The sequence below is a fragment of the Castanea sativa genome, chromosome 8, assembly GCF_040712315.1.
Source record: "Castanea sativa cultivar Marrone di Chiusa Pesio chromosome 8, ASM4071231v1".
In the NCBI taxonomy this organism is placed as follows: Eukaryota; Viridiplantae; Streptophyta; class Magnoliopsida; order Fagales; family Fagaceae; genus Castanea; species Castanea sativa.
Window position 1 is genome coordinate 39,797,939 of NC_134020.1, and position 23,617 is coordinate 39,821,555.

The 23,617-nt window shown below is 34.3% G+C and overlaps 2 protein-coding genes across 4 annotated transcripts; both read right to left on the reverse strand.

The window, feature by feature from the left end:
- Positions 1-2,605: 2,605 nt before the first annotated feature.
- Positions 2,606-9,349, reverse strand: LOC142606873 (uncharacterized). 3 transcript variants are annotated; one of them, XR_012839192.1, is made up of 9 exons: positions 9,187-9,349; positions 8,883-8,930; positions 8,500-8,569; positions 7,754-7,844; positions 6,608-6,669; positions 4,248-4,522; positions 4,131-4,164; positions 3,923-4,064; positions 2,606-3,111 (listed from the first exon to the last, which is right to left on the reverse strand). XR_012839192.1 is itself a non-coding variant. In XM_075778235.1 (9 exons), the coding sequence occupies exons 2-9, from the start codon at positions 8,928-8,930 to the stop codon at positions 2,921-2,923; spliced, it is 903 nt and encodes a 300-aa protein (XP_075634350.1). In that variant the 5' UTR covers positions 9,187-9,349; the 3' UTR covers positions 2,606-2,920. The 3 variants fall into 3 exon arrangements, 2 of the variants coding, with proteins under 2 accessions (XP_075634350.1, XP_075634351.1); XM_075778235.1 differs by having other exon boundaries at positions 3,923-4,054; XM_075778236.1 differs by having other exon boundaries at positions 3,923-4,054; positions 8,883-8,939; positions 9,187-9,314.
- Positions 9,350-12,026: 2,677 nt separating this feature from the next.
- Positions 12,027-21,877, reverse strand: LOC142607736 (magnesium-chelatase subunit ChlD, chloroplastic). The gene is made up of 15 exons (XM_075779341.1): positions 21,471-21,877; positions 20,074-20,252; positions 19,502-19,586; positions 19,109-19,425; positions 18,899-19,022; positions 18,236-18,328; positions 17,113-17,208; positions 16,368-16,505; positions 15,999-16,199; positions 15,605-15,760; positions 15,262-15,369; positions 13,471-13,605; positions 12,886-13,047; positions 12,367-12,487; positions 12,027-12,289 (listed from the first exon to the last, which is right to left on the reverse strand). The coding sequence occupies exons 1-15, from the start codon at positions 21,789-21,791 to the stop codon at positions 12,204-12,206; spliced, it is 2,322 nt and encodes a 773-aa protein (XP_075635456.1). The 5' UTR covers positions 21,792-21,877; the 3' UTR covers positions 12,027-12,203.
- Between the last annotated feature and the right edge of the window lie 1,740 nt (positions 21,878-23,617).

A 23,617-nucleotide genomic window follows, 5' to 3' on the forward strand; every position in this document is an offset into this window, starting at 1 on the left:
AATTTGATTGGTTAGGACTACATTTTATGGTAGGGTTGCACACATTTAATTAATTAAATAGTTAAATATTAATTATTCAACTAGTAATTGGTGTAATTATCTTTTAATTAGAGTAAATTTGGAATCAATTAAGTCTGAAATGAGAGTGATTGGAGCCATTTAATGTTAATTGAGATCCGATTTGGGACCTATTAATGTTAATTGTGCTGAAATCCTTTCTACCAAATGACCTCTGCTCACTATTTCATCGATATCTCTCAGAATATTTTGAATCTGTGAATGAGGTTAATTTTCCCAAAAACTAGACATCCGGGGCTTCAATTTGAGTACAAGAACGAAACAATTCTGATCAGAATTAAGTCAGATATGATTTTTCGAAGTTGGCTCTACAGACTGTTACAGCAGCTACGAGAAAACCAAATTTTGGCTTGCTCCTCACTCCCACAAATCTCTACATTTAATACTCCAGATTTCCCCCAAGGCTAAAATGAAGTTTAAGTTCATGATTCTTTGTTAACCCTTATTAATGGTCTTCCATTCATATTTCCTTCACCACTACTATATAAACCTCCCCTCTCCTTCATTCCATGACACACACAAAAACCCCCTCTCTTCTCCTCTCTTGAGTTCTAGGAAGTTGAGTAGTCTTGTCATATCTTGGTCTTCTTGAGACTCAAGGTATTGAGTGAAACTCGCTTTTCCTCTCCTAACTCTTCTTTTCCTCCACCCTTATAACCTCCCTCAAGAGTCTCTTCATCCACCATATGGATCTTGCATGAATGTATAATTCCTTTCCTTAATTGTTGTTTTGTGTTGCCTTAATGAGAGTTTAAGATTAAAGCATGATAATAATCATTTAAATTCCTTTAAATATGTTTGAATGTTTTTAATTGTTCTTATATTTTCTTCACATGTTCTTGGTTGTTTATCACATGTTTATGCATAATACTAGTTTCAATCTTAAATCCACATAAAAAACATGAAAAATATGTTTGTTTAATAATTCTTTTAAATTATTGAATCTAGGATATCACCATTCACACACATTCAATAGAATTTATTTTTTCAATCTAAATGTAATGCTTAATAAATTGAATTAGGGTTCATCACATGCACACACACATTAAATTCAACATGCAAATTGATTGACATATTGGATGATATGATACGAATGTTGGCCACCATAGTCTAGAAGATCGGTTTCACCGAGCAAGGTGGGTGCCTAACACCTTCCCACCTTGTAACATAGCCTCCGAACTTAGATTAAGGGTTGATAGATCAATGTTTATCCTTGTAATTTTCAATTTTTAGATTGTAAATAGGAAACAAAGCCATGTACTTTATCTTAGATTGTATCTAGTACTAAAACCATGTAATTTTCCTATGCTTAATGTAAATTCAATTAAAAATTAATAAAATGAGGATTTTTTAATTATGGTTTTCTCATTTATTCCAACAATTAAATAAGTGGTGACTCCATTGTAAAACCCTTAATCTAAAGAGGAAAATATAACTAGTCGAACCTCCATTTTGAGAGGCAATAACACGACTCCACCTATTCACATGAGTTTGGCCCAACACTCTATAAAACGGGTCGGGGGCGCAGTCTCTCACAGTGGTGAGAGACGCTGCTGTGGTGTGTGGGTTTTTGAAGTTGGGAACAGTATTTTGTTGTGGAAAGGGCGTGAAGAGGAGAGAGAGAGGCAACGCGGGTAAGCTTGTGACCGTTCTGTACAACTGCCTCTGCAATTGTTTTTTGTGGGACCCAATGAATGACATAAAGGTGAGTGATTGAATTGAAAATGCACTGAGATAATTCGCCCAAACAGACCACTAAACTAAGTTATAAGAAATTAGGGTATTTTTGAGTAATTAGTGATGAGTAACGAAAATTAAGTAAAGAGTGATGAGTGATAAAAAAAAAAGAACCAAACAGGGCCTAAGGGTTCATTTAAGATCCGCTCATTTTGCTGAAACTGAAATTTTTTTGCTAAAAGTAATATAGATAATAAAGGTACTATAAATAAAAGTATAAATTAACTGAAATAGTACAGTAAAACCCATGAATGGTAATAAAAATTAGCTAAATAGTAAAATAAATAGACAAAAACAATCTTTGCCCAACGGACACTAAAGGGTCTCTATTTGAGATCCGCTTATTTAGCTGAAACTGAAAAAAATTTTGCTAAAAATATTGTAGATAAAACTAAAAGTAAACTGAAATAGTATAGTAAGACCAATAAATAATACCAAAAAGTGCAGTAAGGCCAATAAATAGTAACAAAAATAAGCTAAATAAGAAAATAAATTATCCAAACGCAACCTAAAATGTTGAACATACTATATGCACTTCAGATCCACCGCTTGCTCAGATACCATAAAAACTTGCACAGTGATAATCAACATATATATAGACTGGCTCAAATACCACTGCAGTGGTGTGTCTAAACTCATTGTTATAGCTTGGAACATACATCCGAGCCCACTTGCCACAATATACAGAACTGTTATATATTATAACCAACAAAATAAAGGAACTTGCACAAATCCTCAATATTTTAATTTCAATACAAATCAACATTAAAATATCATAAACCACCTCTGATTTTTAAAGATAACCACTGCTTATATATAAGCAAGTTGTACATAAAATACATTCTGAGATTTGTTTATCTCAAGAAATTCATACAGTCAATCAATATATCTATGAATCATTGAATTTACATAGAAGATCACAAAGTTCTATTGAAGGTGCTTAGTTCCCTAATCTACGAGAAAATCTACCATACCACTACCTAATCTACAGCAAGAAGATAATTAGACTAGCCCATCGCGAGTCCATTGCCACAGGTGTTGATTTACAAATACTTGCAGTATTTCAGATAGTCAAAAACAACAATCTAAACTAAGATGAGGACCATTAGTGGTGCAGTCTGATAACCCGGGATACCCTTTCAAAGAATATAGGACACATGCTTGTGCTGAAGAGAATGACCTCTCTCATCCATTCTGGTGCTACTCTCTCAAATGTCCCCAATGATGAGACACGGTACAACAGTTCTGCTTCCTCTCCAGCAGCTTTGTCTACCCATGTAAGACTGAATGAGTACCCTGTTATGATCAAGATTAGATAGTAGTGATCAACATGCAGTATTTGATCCATAAGATGCTTGAAGCCAAAACTTAGTTCTGCTAAGAATTCCAGTTAAGCAATATACCAGAGGCTTAATTAGACAATCAAACAAGCTTTTTCTGAGGTCTAATTGGACACAGGTACAATAAGATACTTTCAATACAACCATTCTATTTTGAACCCATATATATGCAATGCAAACATCCTTGATTAATTCGTTAGTCAAAATGTGTGTCAAACTCTAGCAGTTTTTTTTTTTTTTTTAGTATTATACATTTGAGGAATGGCTGATATGGTATCCAAAGACATCATTTTGTCCAAAGATCAATGGCAAAAGTGACTGATATGTTTTACAAAGTCAAAAACTTTTTTTTTTTTAAATGTATTTTTAGTCCACTCTGTTAAACGCATTATCACGTCTTGGAATGCTTCCAGATAAAAGCGTTTATGCTACAATTTCATAGAATATCTGGAGCATGTTTTACCTATATCCAGAAATTTTGGCTCTTGTCTGTCCCACTCTTTGGTGCCCAGGCAACAATAACTCATCAAATCAAGATGGAGGACCTCTTATACATCCTTATGAAACAAAATAATACTCCCACCACAACATCTATTTAACAGGGAACTTCTTGAATCAGAATATGGGTATTATAAAATGAATGGCTAAACATTCAGTTAAAATATGTTAGCTAGTTGCATCATATTAACATCAAAGAAACAAGAAATAAAAAGAAATATGTGTACGTGTCAGTGAATTGAAACTATTATTCCAGATTGATGGCTTACCACTTGATTGGTGCAGGGCTGAAATAGACATTCCCTCAGTTTGAGTAACAGCAGATAGTTTCATGCCCACCAAGTATTCAACAAAAGCTTGAAACAAGCAGTTAGCTGAGCCCCTTTCATTCATTCCACCACCTAAGAAACACTATAACACAAAATAAACCAAAAATATGCCAAGTAAAATATCAGATATTTAATTTCCAACACCAACCTGATGTGTTAGCAGTTCTTCTACAGCATTCTGGCTGGATGATTACAAAAAACTGGTCAGAAGAAAAGCTTAAAACTAATAGTTCCTGCTCAACACACGGAGGATTAACTTTTATACCTGCTGATCATTTAAATGAGCACCACTGGGCACAGTTTCTGTCAATAGGTTTTTCTCTGATTCTTGTTGCACTTGCATGGCATCATCTTGACTCTCAGAACGAAAAAGCCTGCTACGTCTTCTGGTCATTACTCTGTATGGGCTGTTGGACACTGATCTTGTAACTCTAGGTGTATTCAGACGTCCATTGTCATTTCTGCCACCCCTTGAACTGCCAAAATTTCCCTCTAGTTTAAGTGCAGTTAACTTCTCTACTTCTTCAGAAAGAGCTTTATCTGCGATGTATTCATCCTCTCAATGATGATCAGAAATTGATCGAACAAAAAAAGGAATTGATTGGTCATGTAAAAACACCTTTTTTTTAAATTATAATTAATAAGTTTTGTTGAGCTAAAGAGAAATGTGGCCCAAGTACACAAGAAGTATACAATAGATACACCCATGCTTAAACGCTAGAATTACCATTATAACCAACTATTACAGTTGACAACAACAAACTTGTTTTTTGAAAGTCCCTCCAAATCAATATGTGGCAACTCAAATGAGCATCCATGAATACTTTTTAATCACAGGACTTATTTAATAGTGATGTGACGTGTTTAAATATTTTAACAAGTCATGTGATTAAAATACATGTGGATGGTCTTATGAACTATTACATACAAAGGAAATTCCCCCAACTTGTTTTGGAGGATAACTTTTTCCTTACAAAAATCAATAGAAGATTCACATAGCATGAGAAAACACCAAGATTTCAAAGGCGAACAGAGTCTTTTTTTCATCTTTTCAAGTCCTTTAAATGTAGTCACATCAAAGCATTACTTACATAAACAATATCAAATACATTAACCTGCTTAATTTTGGTGAGGTGCCGATAGAAGATCTAAACTAAGTAGGGATGAAAAAACACCATACATACAAACATATTTGTCATAACTTTTCTAACAAGAGAAGCATGATGAAACTCCAATCAATATAGATGATATGACTACAGCTTTCAAAACTAAGTTGCACCAATTTTTATTAAACAATATGATCTCTTTGCACTTAAAAAAAGTTTGAACTACAACTTGGTTCGGTTCAACTAGAAACACAAGCCAGCCCAACCCAGTGAGTTAATTGGTTTAATTATCAAAACTATGTTCGCAATTACAAGAACAACCACACAACAATTTAGTTATTAAAGTAACAATGAAAACTATACTATAAATTCAAATGAGAAAGTTCAGGGGTCCATGCGAAGGCATAGAAAATGGGTGTGGGTCTGACTTTTTCTGGAAATCTGGGCCCTCATCATGAGCACTACTAAACTAGTGTCCATATTGAGTTATTTATCTTTCATTTACTATAATTAACTACCTTTCTGTCATTAGCCATATCAAAATAAATTAGGAGTAGATGTTTTCCATCAATCAATCTGAAACAGACCTCACACACCTGCATTTATCCAGGTGGTCTAGTTCAGCTCCTTCTAGCTTTCAATCTAGTTCTAGGTTCAGAATACAAGAACCAGCCTAATTTAAAGCTGATGGTAAACCAAATATCTAGAATCAAGTTGCATCTCAACATGAATTTGAATGCAAATGTTCCACATGGCACACAATAAAAACCATCTTTGCATTCTTCTAAAAAAAAAATTATTCCATATTTTTACGTATGAATCATTCGAATCAACAAATTAATTGTTTCCTAGTACTTATCTAATAATGCCGATCATCTAGGCAGCCCACAATATCATGTGCAACAGATGATCCTCTGAAAACTCGTCTCCGATTTACCATAGTTAATCTTTTTCCTCTTGCACCAAACTTGGCACAAGTATTTGGGTTGTACTACATAAAGTGAAATTGACATCATGTTTCCTGTCTGCCCTAGACCATATATTCACTATAATTTCAGGGCTTACCATGTTCTCAAAACCAGTCAATTATAACCTTAATGCATTACTACCCAGACAACAAATATGAAACAAGGGAGAAATTCCTTTTTTTTTTATAGGTCAAACAAGGGAGAAATTCCTATTAAACTCATCTAGATTTGTCTAAGCTGAAACAATACTAAGAAACTCCATAATGCAGATGCTAAGTTGCTAACACATCAAACTAGGAAGCAAGTATAACCTTAATGCATGTTCTCAAAACCAGTCAATTATAACCTTAATGGATGAACACCCAGACAAAAACTTAATATCTATCTATGCTAGTTTTCCAAAGAAGCAAAGGAGAAATTCCTCTTATACTCATCTAGGTTTGACTAAGATGAAAAATACTAAATCCATGATCTAGATGCTAACACACCAAACTGGTAAGCTAGTATAAGAGTTACAAGTAGCACCAAATAATCAAATCTATATGCCTTACTCTTCTGGCTCTCTTCCATTAAACGATTTTGGAATTCAGTAATTTGATCATCTTTGGCGGACCTGAAAACATAAGTGACATATGTCTCAGACTGTTATTATTAGGCTTGCAAGATATATTTGAAATTGAATACAAGAAGACCATGATTGTGAGTGCAAAATCAAATGTATGTATTATGTATAAATTAGAATGTCATATGGTTTTGACTTGTGCAACTGCTAATAGTTTAAATGCTGTAATATGTCTTCTTTATAGCAGCCCATTGCCCAAAAATCATGTACAGCTTGTGTGTGAGTGTGTATTATTATTATTATTATTTTATAAGTAGCTTGTATATAAATATTCTTCATGCGTTAATGAAAGAACTATCATGGTTCCAATTTTACAGTTATTTAATAACGTGAAGAAGAAAGAATTTGAAAAACAATATTAAATACCAAAAGATTCAAGATTTATGGTCTGGCTTTGATGTGGGGCTTTCTTGGCACCTTTCATGGTTAGTTTAGTTATTATTAAGTCTTAGCTTTAAGTTCTTTAACTTGAAAAGTTGCTGGTTCAGTTTTAATTAAGTTTACTGGAATAGGGCAATTCAGTATTTTCTAGATTTTCTGGAAGGAGCAGTCCTTAGCTTGTACTAAAAAGACCCATGAGTCTTATTTTTTGTTTAAGAACCATTTTCTATTTGGTCTAGAAGTTCTTAATTGCTTTTCTTTATTATTAGTAATCCTAGTCTTTCTAGGAATAGCCTATTTAGGGGTCCTAGTCCTTCTAAGAAAGGATTTAGCAATAGCCTATATAAAGGATTTGTTGTAGTCAAGAAGATTAATAGAGTGATTGATTTCAATAAAATTCCAGCAGCTTATTTAAGCTTTGAGGGTGTGATTGCTTAGTGTTTTAGCTTTCTTTATTTCATGTTCAATTCATTATTTTAATACTAAACAGCCATCAACACATTCAAGGTCTCATCAAGAATCTAATTTAGTGCCGAATTCCTAAAAATCCTACATCAAAATTGGTATCAAAACCCATTTAAGCTTTTTCCTGCATCATTTAGGCTCCACCAAAAGTTGAATAAATGGTGCTTTATATGAGGGAGGGAAATACATGAAGTAAAGAAAAAGGTTAGTGGAAAGTAGGAATGCATACCTAATCGAAGACACTTCACTTCTCAAGTCATCAACCTGAGCACGCAACTGGTCATTTTCGTTTTTCAGGTGTTGTATCAGCTCCTCTGCAGCTGCAACAAGTGAAAAAATAAATGATGAAGCAGAATAAGCTTAAAGCTTGAGCGATAACTATAATTACGTTATTATCAGTAGAGTGCAGTCCAATTGATGACACATATTACTAAAGACATAAGCAAAAGAAAAACCACACTTTATAGGATTCTTTTACACCAAGTCAGAAGCAAACTACTATATTCAATGAAAACCTCTAAGTGAGAAGAGAACAAAGAAGCCATGCATAGTTTTGTCCTAAGACTCATCAAATTAATCGAGCTAAAGAACCACACTACTAGAGAGTAGAGACACAACTTCTAACAACCATGTCGATTAAGGAGGGCAATTCAAAGGTAGTTGGAACTTCAAGTTTTAACCAAGATAAGAGTAGAATAGCAAAGTAATTGGCATCTAAAGAAAGAACATAAAATTTTATTTTACCATTTCACAAACCAATTGGCACTGATGACAGAGTGACCACATACAATGTTCCAGAAAAACCTTACAAACATGGATCTTTGCAAGCACAAGTATAGGACCCAAGTTGGGGCAGCAAGTTTTCAAATTTTCGTTACAAGAAACACAACTAAGGTGAGTTAATTTGAAACAAGAATACAAATTATAAAGAAAAAACAGTTCTTTAAAATCGGAACCAAAAAAAAAAATACATACCATTCACATAAGTCACAAATTTCACTTCTTGATCTTTATTTAGCTTATCCAACTCAGACCATTTTCTCTTCTGCGGAAAAAAAAAGAAAAAAAAAAAAGCATATATATGAAGAAAAAGAAAAGGAACAATATCAACACCCAACTAAACAAGTTTGTCATTTTCTTTCTCAAGAACTAGTATTCTTTGCCGTAATCGCAAAATTTTCTCAGTGACCAAACATAGCATCATTGAAATATAATATATATATATATATATATATATATATATATATATATAAAATAAAATAAAAAGTACACATTGTCACATTAATATATATATATATATATATATATATATATATATATATATAAAATAAAAAAAAAGTACACATTGTCACATTAACCTTGAGTTTAGTGTACTTATCGTAGAGCTTCGAATACAGAGCTTCCATCTGCAAAAACTAATTTGATTAATAAAGAAAAATAAGAAAGAGTAAAAATAATAGAAAATAAAAAAGTAATCTTTTAGTTCACAGAGCAAAAGAAGAATTTCTGAACGTGTAGGAAGCAAACAACAAAATTTTCAAATACATTTGCAATTTAAAACCGTAAGACATGTTTGGGTGCCGGGAAAATTGAGGCGAATTCTCGAAATAGGAAGAAAGAAAACCCTAGAAATCAGAAGCTGAGTGGAGTGAGTGAACAAACCTTCGCCGTAGAAAAAGTGCCTCTGCGTTTGTGGGACTGTGAGTCGAGAAAGCGCGGGAAAATGTGCTTTCAAAAGCGAAGAGAGAGAGAGAGAGAGAGAGAGAGGTTTCAGTACCAGCTTGGGTGAGCAAAGTGAAGAGAGCGCTTTTTCAAGTTCGAATTCGAACTGGTCAGGTTGGCTAAACTAAACAACAAGACAGTTGGATCCGGAACCCGGATCCATATTTGCCTCAATTCGGATTTCTTTATTACCCGGATCCATTAAATTAGCCAGCCTGATGTGCCACGTTGGAATTGAGCATAATCCCCCCTCTCTCTCTCTCTCACTCAATCTCCCTCCCTTTCCCTTTCTTTCTTCTTTTTATTATTACCAGTGTTGGCTGCACGAGCAAGGCACGTGCTATCCCAGCAGTAGTGAGAAAATTAATATACATTTTGTGTATGAAACTGTGAATTTTGGCTCACCCAATTTGACTATATTAAAAAAAAAGTCTAAGAATACAATAATATATCACAATATTTTCACAATATCTTCATTTTTAGGATCTGAATAGATTTTTTTTTTTGGAGAGAAATGTTACATTTATAACATTTTTAGAACAAATTCTAAATGACAAGTTATTATTAGTTTTAAATTGATAACATTGTTATTTTTATTCTCAAAATATTTTATTTTTAGTTGTGGTTGGTCACAGTCTCATATTTTATTATTTTATTTCAACTTGTAAGAAATTGATACTTCAATATTTGTAAAAATATTGTGAAATTTGTTGGGTTGATATAACAATATATATATATATATATATATATATATATATATATATGTCAGCTTACATAAATATTTCAAAGAAAAAAAAAACACAAATTGATTACTGAAAAAAAAAATCACTAAACCAAATCACTGTGCGCGTATTTGCGCTTTTATTGAATAGATATTTTTAAATAAACCACGTGAAGAGAAGAGAAGAGAAGAGGTAACTTAGTAGTAGGAAACTCTTAAGTGTTACGGCCCATAACACCATCAATTTTTTAACGTATATGGTTTTAAAGCTTCTTTTAGCTCAACATTAAAAGGAGAAAACACTTGCATCAATTAATTCTTTTTGAGCTTCTTGCAACTCATCATTGCTCCTACACTCGGCTGACCAAGAGCTTCAGTTTAGATCTTTGAAGTGAAATGAAATGAAAAAGAACAAATGCGAGAGGAGGAAGAAAGAAGGATGTGAGGAAGAGTAAAGTGGAAATGGAGAATCTCTGAAACTCTGAAATGTGAAGAAATGAAATGAGAAAAAGAAAAGTTAAGGCCAACGGTAATATCAAAGGTAGTGGGTCTAATTCGACAAGTTTCTGCACATAGGTCCCCCAAATTTACCAAAATAACCACAATGTCATTGAAACTCAAGTTTGAAGTTTTGAAAACTCAAAAAATTTGTTCCTGGTTTTCATCACTCAAACTCAATTTTTTGAGTTTTAAGTGATAGAAACAATACTCAAAAAACTTCCCAAACAACTTTGTTTGTGTGTGGGGGCCACGTGTTTTGGATTATGGATGATAAAACTGGGTTATATCTCTCAGTTCCACCCAATCCAAACACCCTCTTAAGTTCTTATTTTTTTCACTCTTAATTGTTTGAATATAGCCCTCACATTTCAATCATCTCCCATGCACTTCATTTTTAAAAGTAATTGCTCTGTTGTGGTGCAGAAAACAACAATTCACTTAGTATTTTCAACAACGTAGGCATTTTCTCACTTAAGTTAGAGAGTAAAAGTTTTTTTTTTTAATTTTAATTTTGCCTACCTAATGTTTTAAATACACTATCCAACAGCCGCTATTCTATTTAAATACTATTTCTTTATTTATTTATTTTTTTTAATTCTCTATTTTAGATAGATTGTTGGACTTGCATTTTAACCGTTTACTCTCTTAAATAGAGAGAATTTTGGCTTTAGCTAAGCTGTTGGAGGTGTTCTAGCAAAATCCCAAGCTTGTTGCCTCTTGTGAGAGAGAGAGAGATTCAGTGAATGTCTTCCACAGACTACAGTTCAATTAGGTTTATAGCATTTGCTCACAGTAGTAGTAGATCTGCCAAAGTCGGAATCATGTAACAAGTCAAGCCTCTTGTGGGATTCATTATTACTGATAGCTTGAACTAGCACTGTGACTGCGTGCATGTAACCAATAGAAAGAAGTATTTGTTTATCACTTTCACTTAAAGTGCCATTTTTCCCTTCAAATTATATTCAAAACCATACCATGTCATATTTGCATTACTGTTAACTATGTCAATGGTCGGGCATTTCTCCCCCATGAAAGTGCATATCAAATGAACGCATTATAAGACAAAAGCATGTCTAATCTATGAGGCAATCTGATATTAACATTTTGGTTAGAATTCTAATCAATGTAAGAATGTGAGCCTTATGGTAAGTAAGCTTTTGAATGATGCTCCTATCTATATATATATATATATATATGCTTAATACTACACGCCAAAACCAAAAGTACATGCAACACTTAGTTCTGTGGAGCAGTATATATACTCACATCAGATGTGAGACAATGCCAAGACAATACGGAGCAGTATATAAACTCACACACCCCAACACACACACCTGATGATGCTCCTATATGATTCTATATAAAAATGGTAAAGATTTTTGCTTCAAAAGAATTGAAATCAGGATCTAACCCCACTTCTAAATTCTTCACTAGAAATGGCACGACATTACACTTTTAGCAAAGCTGCCCCTATCACCCAGAATGGCAAAGCTTTAATAGATTTCTCTAACAGGACCTCTTCCTTTTGGGTCAGTGCTTGGACGAATAACATTTGGAATTTATATAAAAAAGGAACAATAAGAAAGATTTTATTTCGCTTTGTAATGACATACACTGGTACATGTGGGATAGATTACACCATTATAAGGACAAAGAAGAAAAAAATGTTTGGTAGTAAAATAAATCAGTTAAATTGTCAGAATTCAGAGGCCAAAGTAACACACTTTTTAATGGTTCATGAGCTTTTTAACGCTGATAATGCTTCCTTGGTTGCAGCAGAGATAACGGTATCTGAGGCATTTGGCAAGTAATAATATTTTCCTGCAGAACCAGGATTTTGAATGAGTTTATGTTAGTCTTCACAGAATGAAGAACAATGAGTTTTCAAGTAAACCAACCTTGAGCGACTCTTGCAATTTCCTTGGCAAACCCAGTTGAAACAAACTTATTTTCTGTGTCAATGACAAGAAGAGACATCCCTGCTTTGTATATTTTCCCAGCCACTTCCAGAATCTCATCCTTTATGAACACGTAGAGATAATTGTTACCACTTAGGCCAAATTCATCACAAAATTCTTAGATTCAACTATGCAAAATTTGTAAGCACCTTACCTATTCTACACAAGATTTGCAAATGAAGCATTGGAAAGTTAATGGGTTTCACATGCAAGATTTACTTGATAAATAATTAGAATGATAAGGTAATTGCGGAAGCATGGGACATTTGATATTAGCCTATTCTTTTGGATAATCAAATATTCTCTACACAAGTTTTATGCAATCTCAGAATAGATGGACCATATCAGACAATGATATGAAGTTTGACCAAAACAACCTTCCAAGTGAGCCATCTACTAGCAGGTCTAACACTGTCATTACTAATGCCCTGTGTCCAATTAAAGTATCAAAAAATTTACCTTCAACTCTTGTGATGAAGGTCTTGGGGCATCGGTAGCTGCAGCAGCTTCAGGGTCAGTGGATCTTTTCAGTGATATATTGGCTCTACCATCAGTTATTGCAACAATCATTATGCGGCCAACATCACCACTCTTCTCTGCATTCAGCCCAACCCTGACGGCCTAATCAAAATTAAGGAAAACAAAAGGCCAGTTAACATTTAGGAACCATAGCTCTTATTACTGGGAGAGATTAGGGAATTGGGAATTATAATGTGCAAAAAGTCAAGAAGCCAATGATAAAATTAAGTGAGAACTTAGAATTGGAGGTTCTTTTGCCATAAATTAGAGATAGAGAGAGTGGAAATATGTAAATAGAGTTGTGTGACAGAGAACAGAGACAGGTCGGTCACTTTGGAATTACAAGGACAAAATTGGTAGCAGACAAGGGTGGAAGTCATTCACAATATTCAAGAAACAAGTTTCCTGATTTCCACTACAGAGATGCCTAACTAGAATTTACCGTTATGGGGTAAAAAGAGGAACAAGATTGAAAAGTTTTTTCAAGATGCCTTTAGTCAAAAAGATTTTACCAAATTCACGTACCATGGAAAGACCATGAGCCAGGGGAGAACCTCCCCCACATGGAAGTCTCTCAAGACGTTTCCTTGCCATTGCAATTGATCTAGAAGGAGGCAGGAGAACTTCGGCAGAATCTCCACGGAAAGGGATGATAGACACCTATTTAAAATCATAAGTTGATATATCATAAAGGTTAATATCACGGAAATTCAAAGAATCTTGTTATGTATCTTTTTATGGTTTGCTAATTAGCTGAATGCTTAAGTACATAAATAAATTTTAGATGAAATAGTTGCAGGCAGGACATTGTTTTCAACAATATATTTGTATCTCCATTCTGGAATGATTACTCTGGAAAAGGGATTTACGGTAGTCATGGTATATACAGCTGTCGTTATAATATGTTTATAATAAAATGGTATGTAAAATGGGATGTTATGTTGTATCTCTGGCTTTGACCATTCAAAATTACTTCCCCATCTTGTCCCATTAAATATTCTATCATTCACTATACTGCTTTCCATGACTTTCATATACGCTATGATGCATATATGCAAGAGCCCACTATTTGACTAGAATGTTATTTTGCTTCACTCTTGTTTCCTTTCAATTTTATTTTCTGCATGAACCATGTCAATGAAATGAAATCACCATCCTAACCAATTTCCCTTTAGTTCAATGTTGTTGTAGAACAGTGAAGCCTCACATCATATTTTTTTGTGTGTGAAGGCACGCTCAATTTGACATCCTAGTGCCTTGTGCAATAACACAAGATTTATGAACCTAGCTTTTTGGCCTGTACCCACAGGAAGTTGTCACAAGAGGACATTCATTCTCTCTCTCTCTCTCTCTCTCTTGAAACACAACCCCGAACACCAAATCACTCAAACCACCCCATGAGCCATTGCTAAACCCTCAACTCATTGCTCTCCCCATCCACTTTAGCTCCCACAGTTGAAGGCGTACAATAATCTATGATGGTGCCACTCACTACCTGTGACTGTTTTGTGTTGTTCTTGAGTTTCTACCAAGTGAAGAATGTGCCCACCTAGTTTTCAATTTTCACACAATGGTCTACATTGCCATACCTACTCCAAAGTCTCTATGCTTTTTAGCAACAACCATCTTTTCAATTGGTACCTCAGTAGCCCTTTGGATGGGTACTGGAGCAACATTACCTATTGATAAATCCTTTAGTCTGACATTATATACTTGGGATATGTGTGCCCATATTTTGGTGACTCCCTAAACCAATACCAATCAAGTCCTTTGGAGACAACAAACATCGGTGATGCCAGTTATCACCATAACCAACAGAGACCAACACCAACTAATTGATGCCGCATCTTATAAGCACTGTTCTATACTTGGGGATCCCACTCTTGAATGATATATACTGAGAACCTTCTCTTGAGAATACTTTATAATAAGCAAACACTTTTAGAATTAAGCAAATAATTATTTCTATACTTGCTAGTAGCTGATCACTGATTTACAAATTCTTTAAAGTAATTTATTATTAGTGCAAAGCAATCACAACTTTAAAGTTTCCTTTTCTTCATAACTTTATGTCTGTATTTAAATTTTTTAGAAAAAAGAAAAAGGGACTCCTATGCAGTATTTACATGTCAATTATTTCATAGTTTAAACTTGTTCATCCCTTTACCAAATAAGGAAAATCTTATGAAGAAATTAGAGTCATAAAAAAAATCTAGGTTTAAGTGTACAGAAAATTTACTTTAAAAAAAAAAATGAGAAGCCTTTAATTTATGCAACCATGAAAGTTCATAAATTTTGTTTCCCGTTTCAAGTCACCTGATCCCTGCTTGTATAACTTTCTGCAAGTAGCTTAAGTGCTGCACCTTTTGCATTCTGCATTCGATTCAGAGCCATGCTTCCACTTGCATCAACCAAAAATATAACCTGAAATTTTTTTTTTTTAATTCAACGCAAAAAGATTATGAGTGCTCACAGTAGAGAATTTTAAATCAATCATCATCAATAGTTGAGACTATCTGTAAGGAAGGTCCAATATTCTGAAATTGAACCGGACTCTTTCAGTATGATATAATAATATCAAAAGTGATACAAAACAGTTTCAATTCTTTCAAAAAATTGAAGGAACAAAACAAATGACACAAGACTACAGTTTTACTACCAATGCTCCTGCTTTTCGTGCCATTCTCTTAGCCCTCATATCAGTTTTCTCCACAAAAACTTTCCTATTGCTTTGAGTGTTCTTCTCCCTACGCAACTTCTGATATGGTGCAGCTGCTCTAAGGGTTGCATCAACAGCTAATCTCTTTACAGGGCCCTGTGAAAGAATAAGAAGCTTGTTAAGAAAAGATGGATGAGTAGAGGAAAATTTCATTGAAAAACACAATTCAAGATTTTTGAGTATCTACAAAGGACTGAAAATTGAATGCTTATTTTTGAAATTTTAAACACACAAAACAAGAATGGGTTGAAAATGGCATGAAAAGCAAAGAGCAGATGTTATGTCCCTGTCAACAACAACAACAAAAAAAAAGTGTGTGGGAGGGAGCGCCAACCTTTGGGAGCATTGGCTTTATATATCGGCCTCTATCCTCGGAAAATATGACATTCTTTGCTCTCCCAGCCTTCCCCCGGCGTCTCTGTGCTTGTTGTGCAAAGAAGAGAAGTTTCTCATCCACTAAACCCCCTTCTGCATCAAAGATAAACTCTTCAGGTATTTCCTCCTGCTCCTGTTCATTCTCTTCATCATTTTCATCCTGCTTAGAAAGAGCTTCAAGTTAAAAAGAAACCTATACTTCACTTTCAAACAATTTTGGAATACAAGACAAAGGGAAAGAGATTGAATTTACGAGTGTGGTAAAGTTAACTTAGCAATAAATCAGCCAAAAAAAAAAAAGCAAACCCTAATTTTTTATTTAATAAACCTCTTGTTCGTCCTCCTCATTCTGCTCCTGCTCAGAGTCTTGATTTTGTGGAGGGGGTGGCGGGGGTGGAGGCTGCTGATTTTGCTGTTCTGGTGGATTCTCATTGATGATTGAACGAGGAAGAATGACCAATTCTACCTGTGTTAGATAATTATTAGAAAAGAAAGTTTGTGCATGTTACTATGATGCAAATATGAAGAAATGGAAACTGTTATGCAGTTTACTTTAATGCAAATGATCCAAGGGAAATGCTTTAGGCCCTTGTTAACCAGTCTCAAAATAGGATTTCAAATGTATTATTTCTTATGCCCTATCATTTTTCTTTTTCTTCATTCTGTAGATGCAACAAAATGACCAGAGGAAGACACAGCTATTCTACAAAGAACAGAGATAGATTCATCTACCATTAACAGCAGTCTAGGGTAAAATACTATGCATAAAGAACTCACACTAGCCCTTTTTTCCCATGTATTTTGTGTAGCACAAAATCTTAGAAATGATAATTTATTACTTTTTTTTTTTTTAATTCCCAATTCACCACTGAAGCTGGTTATAATTTTGAATGAAAAACCAGTAATTAGGTCGTAGTAAGACAACCGATGTAGCCCCAGTATATGGATAATTCCTAAAAGAGATTGTTGTCTTTATTAGAGATAGTTTTAAAGTCTTCCAGCTAGCCACTGGTGCATGCACATAACTTAAGATAGAAAATCATGTTTGTTATGTTTTCAGAAGAATACTTAACAGCTTTTTTCAGGTCATCGACATTGACTTTTTCTCGTCCCTCTAGCGCAGCTAAGCATTTTGCAACACGGGCAGCATATAGCTCAGCTCTGTGTCCCTGTAATGAAATAACACTCATTTAATAGATATGTAATTGTGGTCCAGATTACAGAATCAGTTCAGTATGCAAAAGTTTATATTCATGCACATCCATATACACGTATACATCTACACACATGTGCATGCACACACACAAGCACATGCACAATGGCATCATGATTAAGAAGAGGTAAAAATGTGCTTTCTAAACAATGGTATTATGTTTTGTTGTAACCATTATAATCAGCACCCTTGAATGTTGAGACATATTTTTCTAAATGTTTGCCAATGAGCTCTAGCTCAACTGGAAATTTTTTATTAAAAAAAAAAACCGTTATTATATATATATATATGTGTGTGTGTGTGTGTGTTTATTTATTTTTAATCACTGTGACACCTTTAACTAAAACCAATGCCAATGTTTTACAAAACTTTTAAGTCAAAAGACTGATGATCCATGTCTCCCACAACATCCATTGGTACATGAAATCCCCTGTCGTCAGTCCCTCCATACAACATCTAATCCTGAACACTGCACACCATGGAATACCCCCTAGTATAGGAAAAAATGCTCACAATTTCCTCTATATTGCACTATGAAAAGCCAAACAACAATAAAAAATTGTTAGAGTCGGTCCTTTTTAGAAGAGTTGATTGATTGTTAGTACTTAGTAGTGAGATTTTGGGATAATGTGCTGTATGGATCTACTCTGCTATTTATGCAAAGACAAAACTAGTGCTACCGTTGTCACCAAAAGACTAATGGCAGCACTATGAGCCCAAATGGTGCTACAAAAAAAGAAGAAAATCAGCTTGAATTCAGGCATCATTGAACTTAATTGGGTATTTGTCATAGAACTTAGTAAAACCAGCTTCCTCCTCAATATGGATGATCCTGAATGCAAGCCTTCAAGTCTATTAGCAGCTCAAATTGAGTAGGATGCAAGATTGACATTTGGGCTTGACTTAATTTTATTTTGTCAAAGGAAGTGAATAAAAACCATGAAAAATTTACAAAAATTGAGAAAGGGCTTTACAGTCAGAACCTGGCAACCACCTCGAAGGGCTTCCATTACAATGTACTTCAATTGTTCTCTGCTGATAGTAACATCCTTCAGATACTCTCTTGCCAAAATAATCTGCAATGTGTAAATAAGTTCATAAATCAATTTGTTGTTTAATAAAAGAACTAACCTATAAACTGTCAACATTATACATTCCATAACAACAAAAAAGAAAGCATCTAATAAACATCAGGATAATAGAAAGCTTTGAAATTAAATTATATTCCTGCAAAAATTATGGGTAAATGTGTTATGAACATTAACATAATTACATCAGTCATCAAATTGTTCAAGTAAACTTAAGCACCATGGTTATCAGAAAATAAAGTTAAAAAACTTCTTTATTATATGTGAGAAAAACCTTCTCCTTGAACTGCCGATGTCCAAGTCCAATCAAAAAAGAGGAATTTGTCTTACAAAAGAGAGACATCAAAGCCATTTAATAATCTTTTTTTAATGTCTAAGTAATACCACACAAGAATTTATCATCCTGCCAACATAAATAAGTAATGATAAAATATAAGATAATTGTTCTTGAATCTGTACTATTTTTGCTTTTCCTTCCCACAACAAAGCACCGTGTTCTTGTGATGGTAATGGGCAGAACCCCTCCCTGTTCTCTGATTTATTTTATTGCATACTTGCCTGAGTTTTTGCCAAGTCTGTTTCTTCCTCAACCAATTTGAACACTTCATTACTACGCTCCTGAAATTGTGTTGCAATTCCAACAGCTGCAACACGATCTTCAAAACTCATTGGAAGATCTGCACTGCAGAAGAAGTGTATCATTAGTAGAAACGGAAAGAGAATCAAGGATAGCTAACTTATTCAATAAGCAAATTACAAGGTTTGTACCTCAAATTAATTGCAATACGATCTAGCAAGTGCTCACGTACTGCACCCTCTTCTGGATTGTAAGTAGCAATAAGGAGTGGCTTGCATGGGTGCCTAAAGCTGATTCCCTCTCTTTCCACGATATTAACTCCTTCAGTTAATACATTAAGTAGCAAATTACTAATACCCTCATCCAACAGATTTATTTCATCAACATATAGAACGCCTCTATGAGCTTCAGCAAGAAGGCCTGGCTGGAAAATAGTTGATCCTGTTTTCACAGATTCCTCAACATCAACAGATCCAATGAGTCTGTCTTCTGTGACTCCAAGTGGAATCTGTGTCACGAATTATCTAAGGTGATTAGGCAATGAATATAATCTAAATATGCATCCCTTCTCTCATGAAAGGTACCTGAACAAAAGGAGATCTGACTATTTGAGTCTTAACATTTCCAGCAGAATCATATTCCACACGTTCACTTAGGCCATCTTCCCACCTTCAAAAAATTTCGATAGTCACTATTTTGAAAGGAATAAATTTACATTACCATCATCACATCATATTGAAGAAAATAAACACAAGAAACATTATTAGGTCAAAACATTATTTTTTTTAATAAGTCAAATAATTTTATTCAGAAAATAAACGAACAAAGGTATAATACATGTCCTAAACCGGTCCTGAGATTTACTTTTTGAAGTTTAAGCTATCTAAGAATTCTTAAAAAAACAAACATGAGGGAATATTTCCTAAAATAACTTCCAAATGTTCATATTTAAATATGTTTAACCTGAAGAATAATAGCATTTCAACATCTTATCTTAATGCCACAACCCTCTTTACAACTTTCACTTGCTTCTCAACTAAAATATGACCTCAAAAGTGCACATATTTTATAAAACTACTCTTCCATTTGTCTTGATAATAAGGTCACTACAAAACTTCGTAGCTAGATGGGAAGGCTACCAAATGTGTAACCTTACTCTTCCGGGCAGGCCGGATCTGCATTTGCTATTGAACCAACGACTACATCAATTGGAGGCAAAATTGCATGTAACCCACGCGCCATTACTGTCTTAGCCGTTCCTCGCCTTCCAGATATAGCAATGCCTCCAATCTCACGGTCAGTAGCTCCAAGCAAAAGAGCAGTTTTTATAGCATCCTGTAAAAATAATAAATTTCACAAAAGTAAGAAAACAATGTATCTAACCCACGATGGTTTTTTTTTTTTTTTGGATCGCAGTTTAACTGATTAAGAAAAGCTGTACAGAAGTAAGAACCTAGCCAAGTAATTCCCAAACAGAAATGACTTGGAAATTTCTAAGACATATGCTGACATAAATTCCCATACCTGTACAGAAGTATTTTACAGTGCACAAAATAATCTGCGTTGCGTTAGCCCCTCCTCACCAGGTAAAGGCCACATCTTCAATTTAAGCATGAATGCTATCCTTTAATATTTCTCAACTAATGTTATATCATCATTTTTTTAACCTTTTACACATATTACTATATTAGCACTGATATAATTTACAGTTGGATTACATTGAAGGCCTCATGCAACAAAAACAACTACAAAGCCTTAGTCCTAAATGCCTCATAATTATGTTTTTTCACTTAAAATTATAACCTCATCACCGCACATGCTAATAAAGCACATGAAGATATATTCTCATCCTAATTCAAAGGCTGAATTAAATCTACCTGAAAGTAAAAATCTTTTTTTTGCGCACTAAAATCATAGTACCAGTTAGTAGTTACCAAACCACATAGGCAGCATATGATTAAAACCAAGCTCAGCTTCAGATTTTCAATGTTAGTAATGAGTAATAGAAATAAATCCCTCTTGATAATGTACACGTATATCATGTACACACATGATATTTAGCACACATGGTTACAATTGAATTTGGTAATAAAATGACCAGTTTATGACTTTTTCTTTTTCTTTTATAATTCGATAGTTGGGGGAGGGGGCATTGAACCTTGGATGGATTCGCGCTCTTGGCATTTCATAATTTGCAAAATACCATGTGGCACTTCGTTTTCTCATGTGGTGTAATCAGAGAGAGTGTGTGTAATTTCAGGCCTGAGCAATTCATATAATTAAACCCCACCTTCAGTACCATAAAAAGAACAAAATGTCAAACCCATTAACTAAACCAATCAAACCCATTAACAAACTAACAAACAAGAAAAACGCCATTTCCAAAAGAGAAACTAAACAAAACCCACTTACAGTTCAACCACAAAAGACCAAAAATGGAACCTTTACAAAAAACCCATTAACCAATTCATAAAAAAAAAAAAAACAAAATTAACAAACCCAAAACACCATTTTCAAAAGGCACAGACATAGAGAGATGAAAAAGGTCAGTACTTGGCCAACAACAGCAGCAAGGGGAAAGTAGACCCTTCCAGAAGGAGTAGGAGTATTGGAATCGGGCTTATCAGCAGTGAGTACAGCACCATTGCCAGAATCAACAGCTGCTTCTGCACGCACAACGCGAGACCGAGGACTCCGAAGCCGTCTAATTGGGCTCAAAGAAAAAGAAGAAGAAGAAGCAAAGGAGCAAGGAGAGAGAAGAAGAGGGTGCGATTTGAAACTGAATGAGACAACTACTGTAGAAGAAGAAGAAGAAGAAGATTGAAGCTGAGAAATATATGTAGTAGGAGCTGAGCTTGAGACCATTAATGCCATTGGAATTTTGACAAATACAGAGAGAGAAACAGAGAGTGAGAGTAAGAGAGAGAGAGAGAGAGAGTTGATGAGCTGAGCTCCTTTCTTATCCGTTACTCTTTCTGAATTCAGTCTGTTATACGTTGTTCTGATTTCTTTGGATGCCCACTACTACTCTGTATGCACGTGCTGTTAACTGCGCGTGGACTCATTTTCAGGACTAAGCTACTAAATTTCATGTCCACGGGTCGGGTTTGGTTGGATTGCTTGCCAGTTGCCGCCTCAATATTGGGTCTTAGAAACATAGACCCGCTATTGACTGGCTAAACACGGATCGTTGACTAGAAAGCCCTTAAATTTTGACATTTGGATTGGTTTAAATTGTCGTTCTCTCCATTGATAGTGGCATGTGGCGAAAATCTCGTCAAATATAGTGAGATCTTCATTTGATATGGAAAAAATTTAAACAATGAAGAACAGTGACATACCCAAGAAGGATAACGATAGCAAGGAATGGCTTGTTGGTTGGAGTTGATTGTTTTTAAAAGGAGAGAACCATCACTCAGATTGATGTTAATTATTTTAGATGAACTGCACCCCCAACATTGATTACCGCACTACTCGAATTGAGTGGTTTTCAATTTTGATGACTTTGGATAAGGCGTTTTTGTTGGGTTCAAGTATGAATTAGACGATCCTAAATGTTAATGTGTTATTGAAATCCTAATAATTTTTAATTGAATGGTTTAAATTTTACAATGCTATTAACATATTATGGATATAAAAATAGTGGTGATTAATATTTATTATTTAAATATTGACAAAGTAACAAAATCCAACCAAACCATTTATTAAATCAAGATCTAAGTTTTAACAACTTCAGAGTTAACAACAAACTCTAGAAGATGTAAATATATGCAATCGTTGAATACACAAGATTTTTATGGTTTTGGATGTCCTCCATGTGAGGTCATTTGGAATGACATGTTTTAAAGATCATAAACTTACAATTAATAATCAAATGATTATAAATTTGCTGTTCTTTATGTAATTGGGATACATCATTCTTTGATTATTTATTTATTTATTTTCATTGAACCTCTACATTTGAAAAAATAAATCTAGTTTGAATTAATAATTAGTACATTATAGCAATGCACTCTTTCATTTTCAAGGGCATGTTCCGCAAATAAAATCTTGGATAAATCTCTATTCAACTTCGACCCCCCATCAACTCCATGCAAAATTATTCCCAAAGGAGACAAACACTAGTGATTTTGGGGGGTATACTCGCACCCCAGGATTTACAATGAGTGAATCCCGCTGGGAGTATATGCAAGATCCATTTCTCTTCTAGATTTTATTCGAAGTTCCTATGCTCATTACTGACTGATCATTGGTAATACGGAGTAATTCCATGCAAAACCCATGATTTGAAAACAAATGGTTAAAAAATCAATAATTTACCACCATATTCATATGAGACCATTACATCGTAGTCATTAAATAGATTCTTTTAGTTCCTTTTACTTCTCTGTTCCTTCGTGACGATGAAATTCTTGATAACCATTATCCAACAAGCCCACCTCCATTTTCAACATCATACCCACACATCAGACCTCAATGTAACCCGGGTTGACACGAATAGCTTTGAATGACATTTTATCAACAAGGAATTGATAAGAGAAAATTGTGCTCTCTCTCTCTCTCTCTCTCTCTGTTAGACCTGTACAATAATATTACAACCATTTAAAAAAGAAAAGGCATTACTAAAATTTCAACTACCATCCTCGCGTCCTAGTCCAAAAATGAAGATTTTTTTAACAAGCTTGGAAGACAGGTATTCA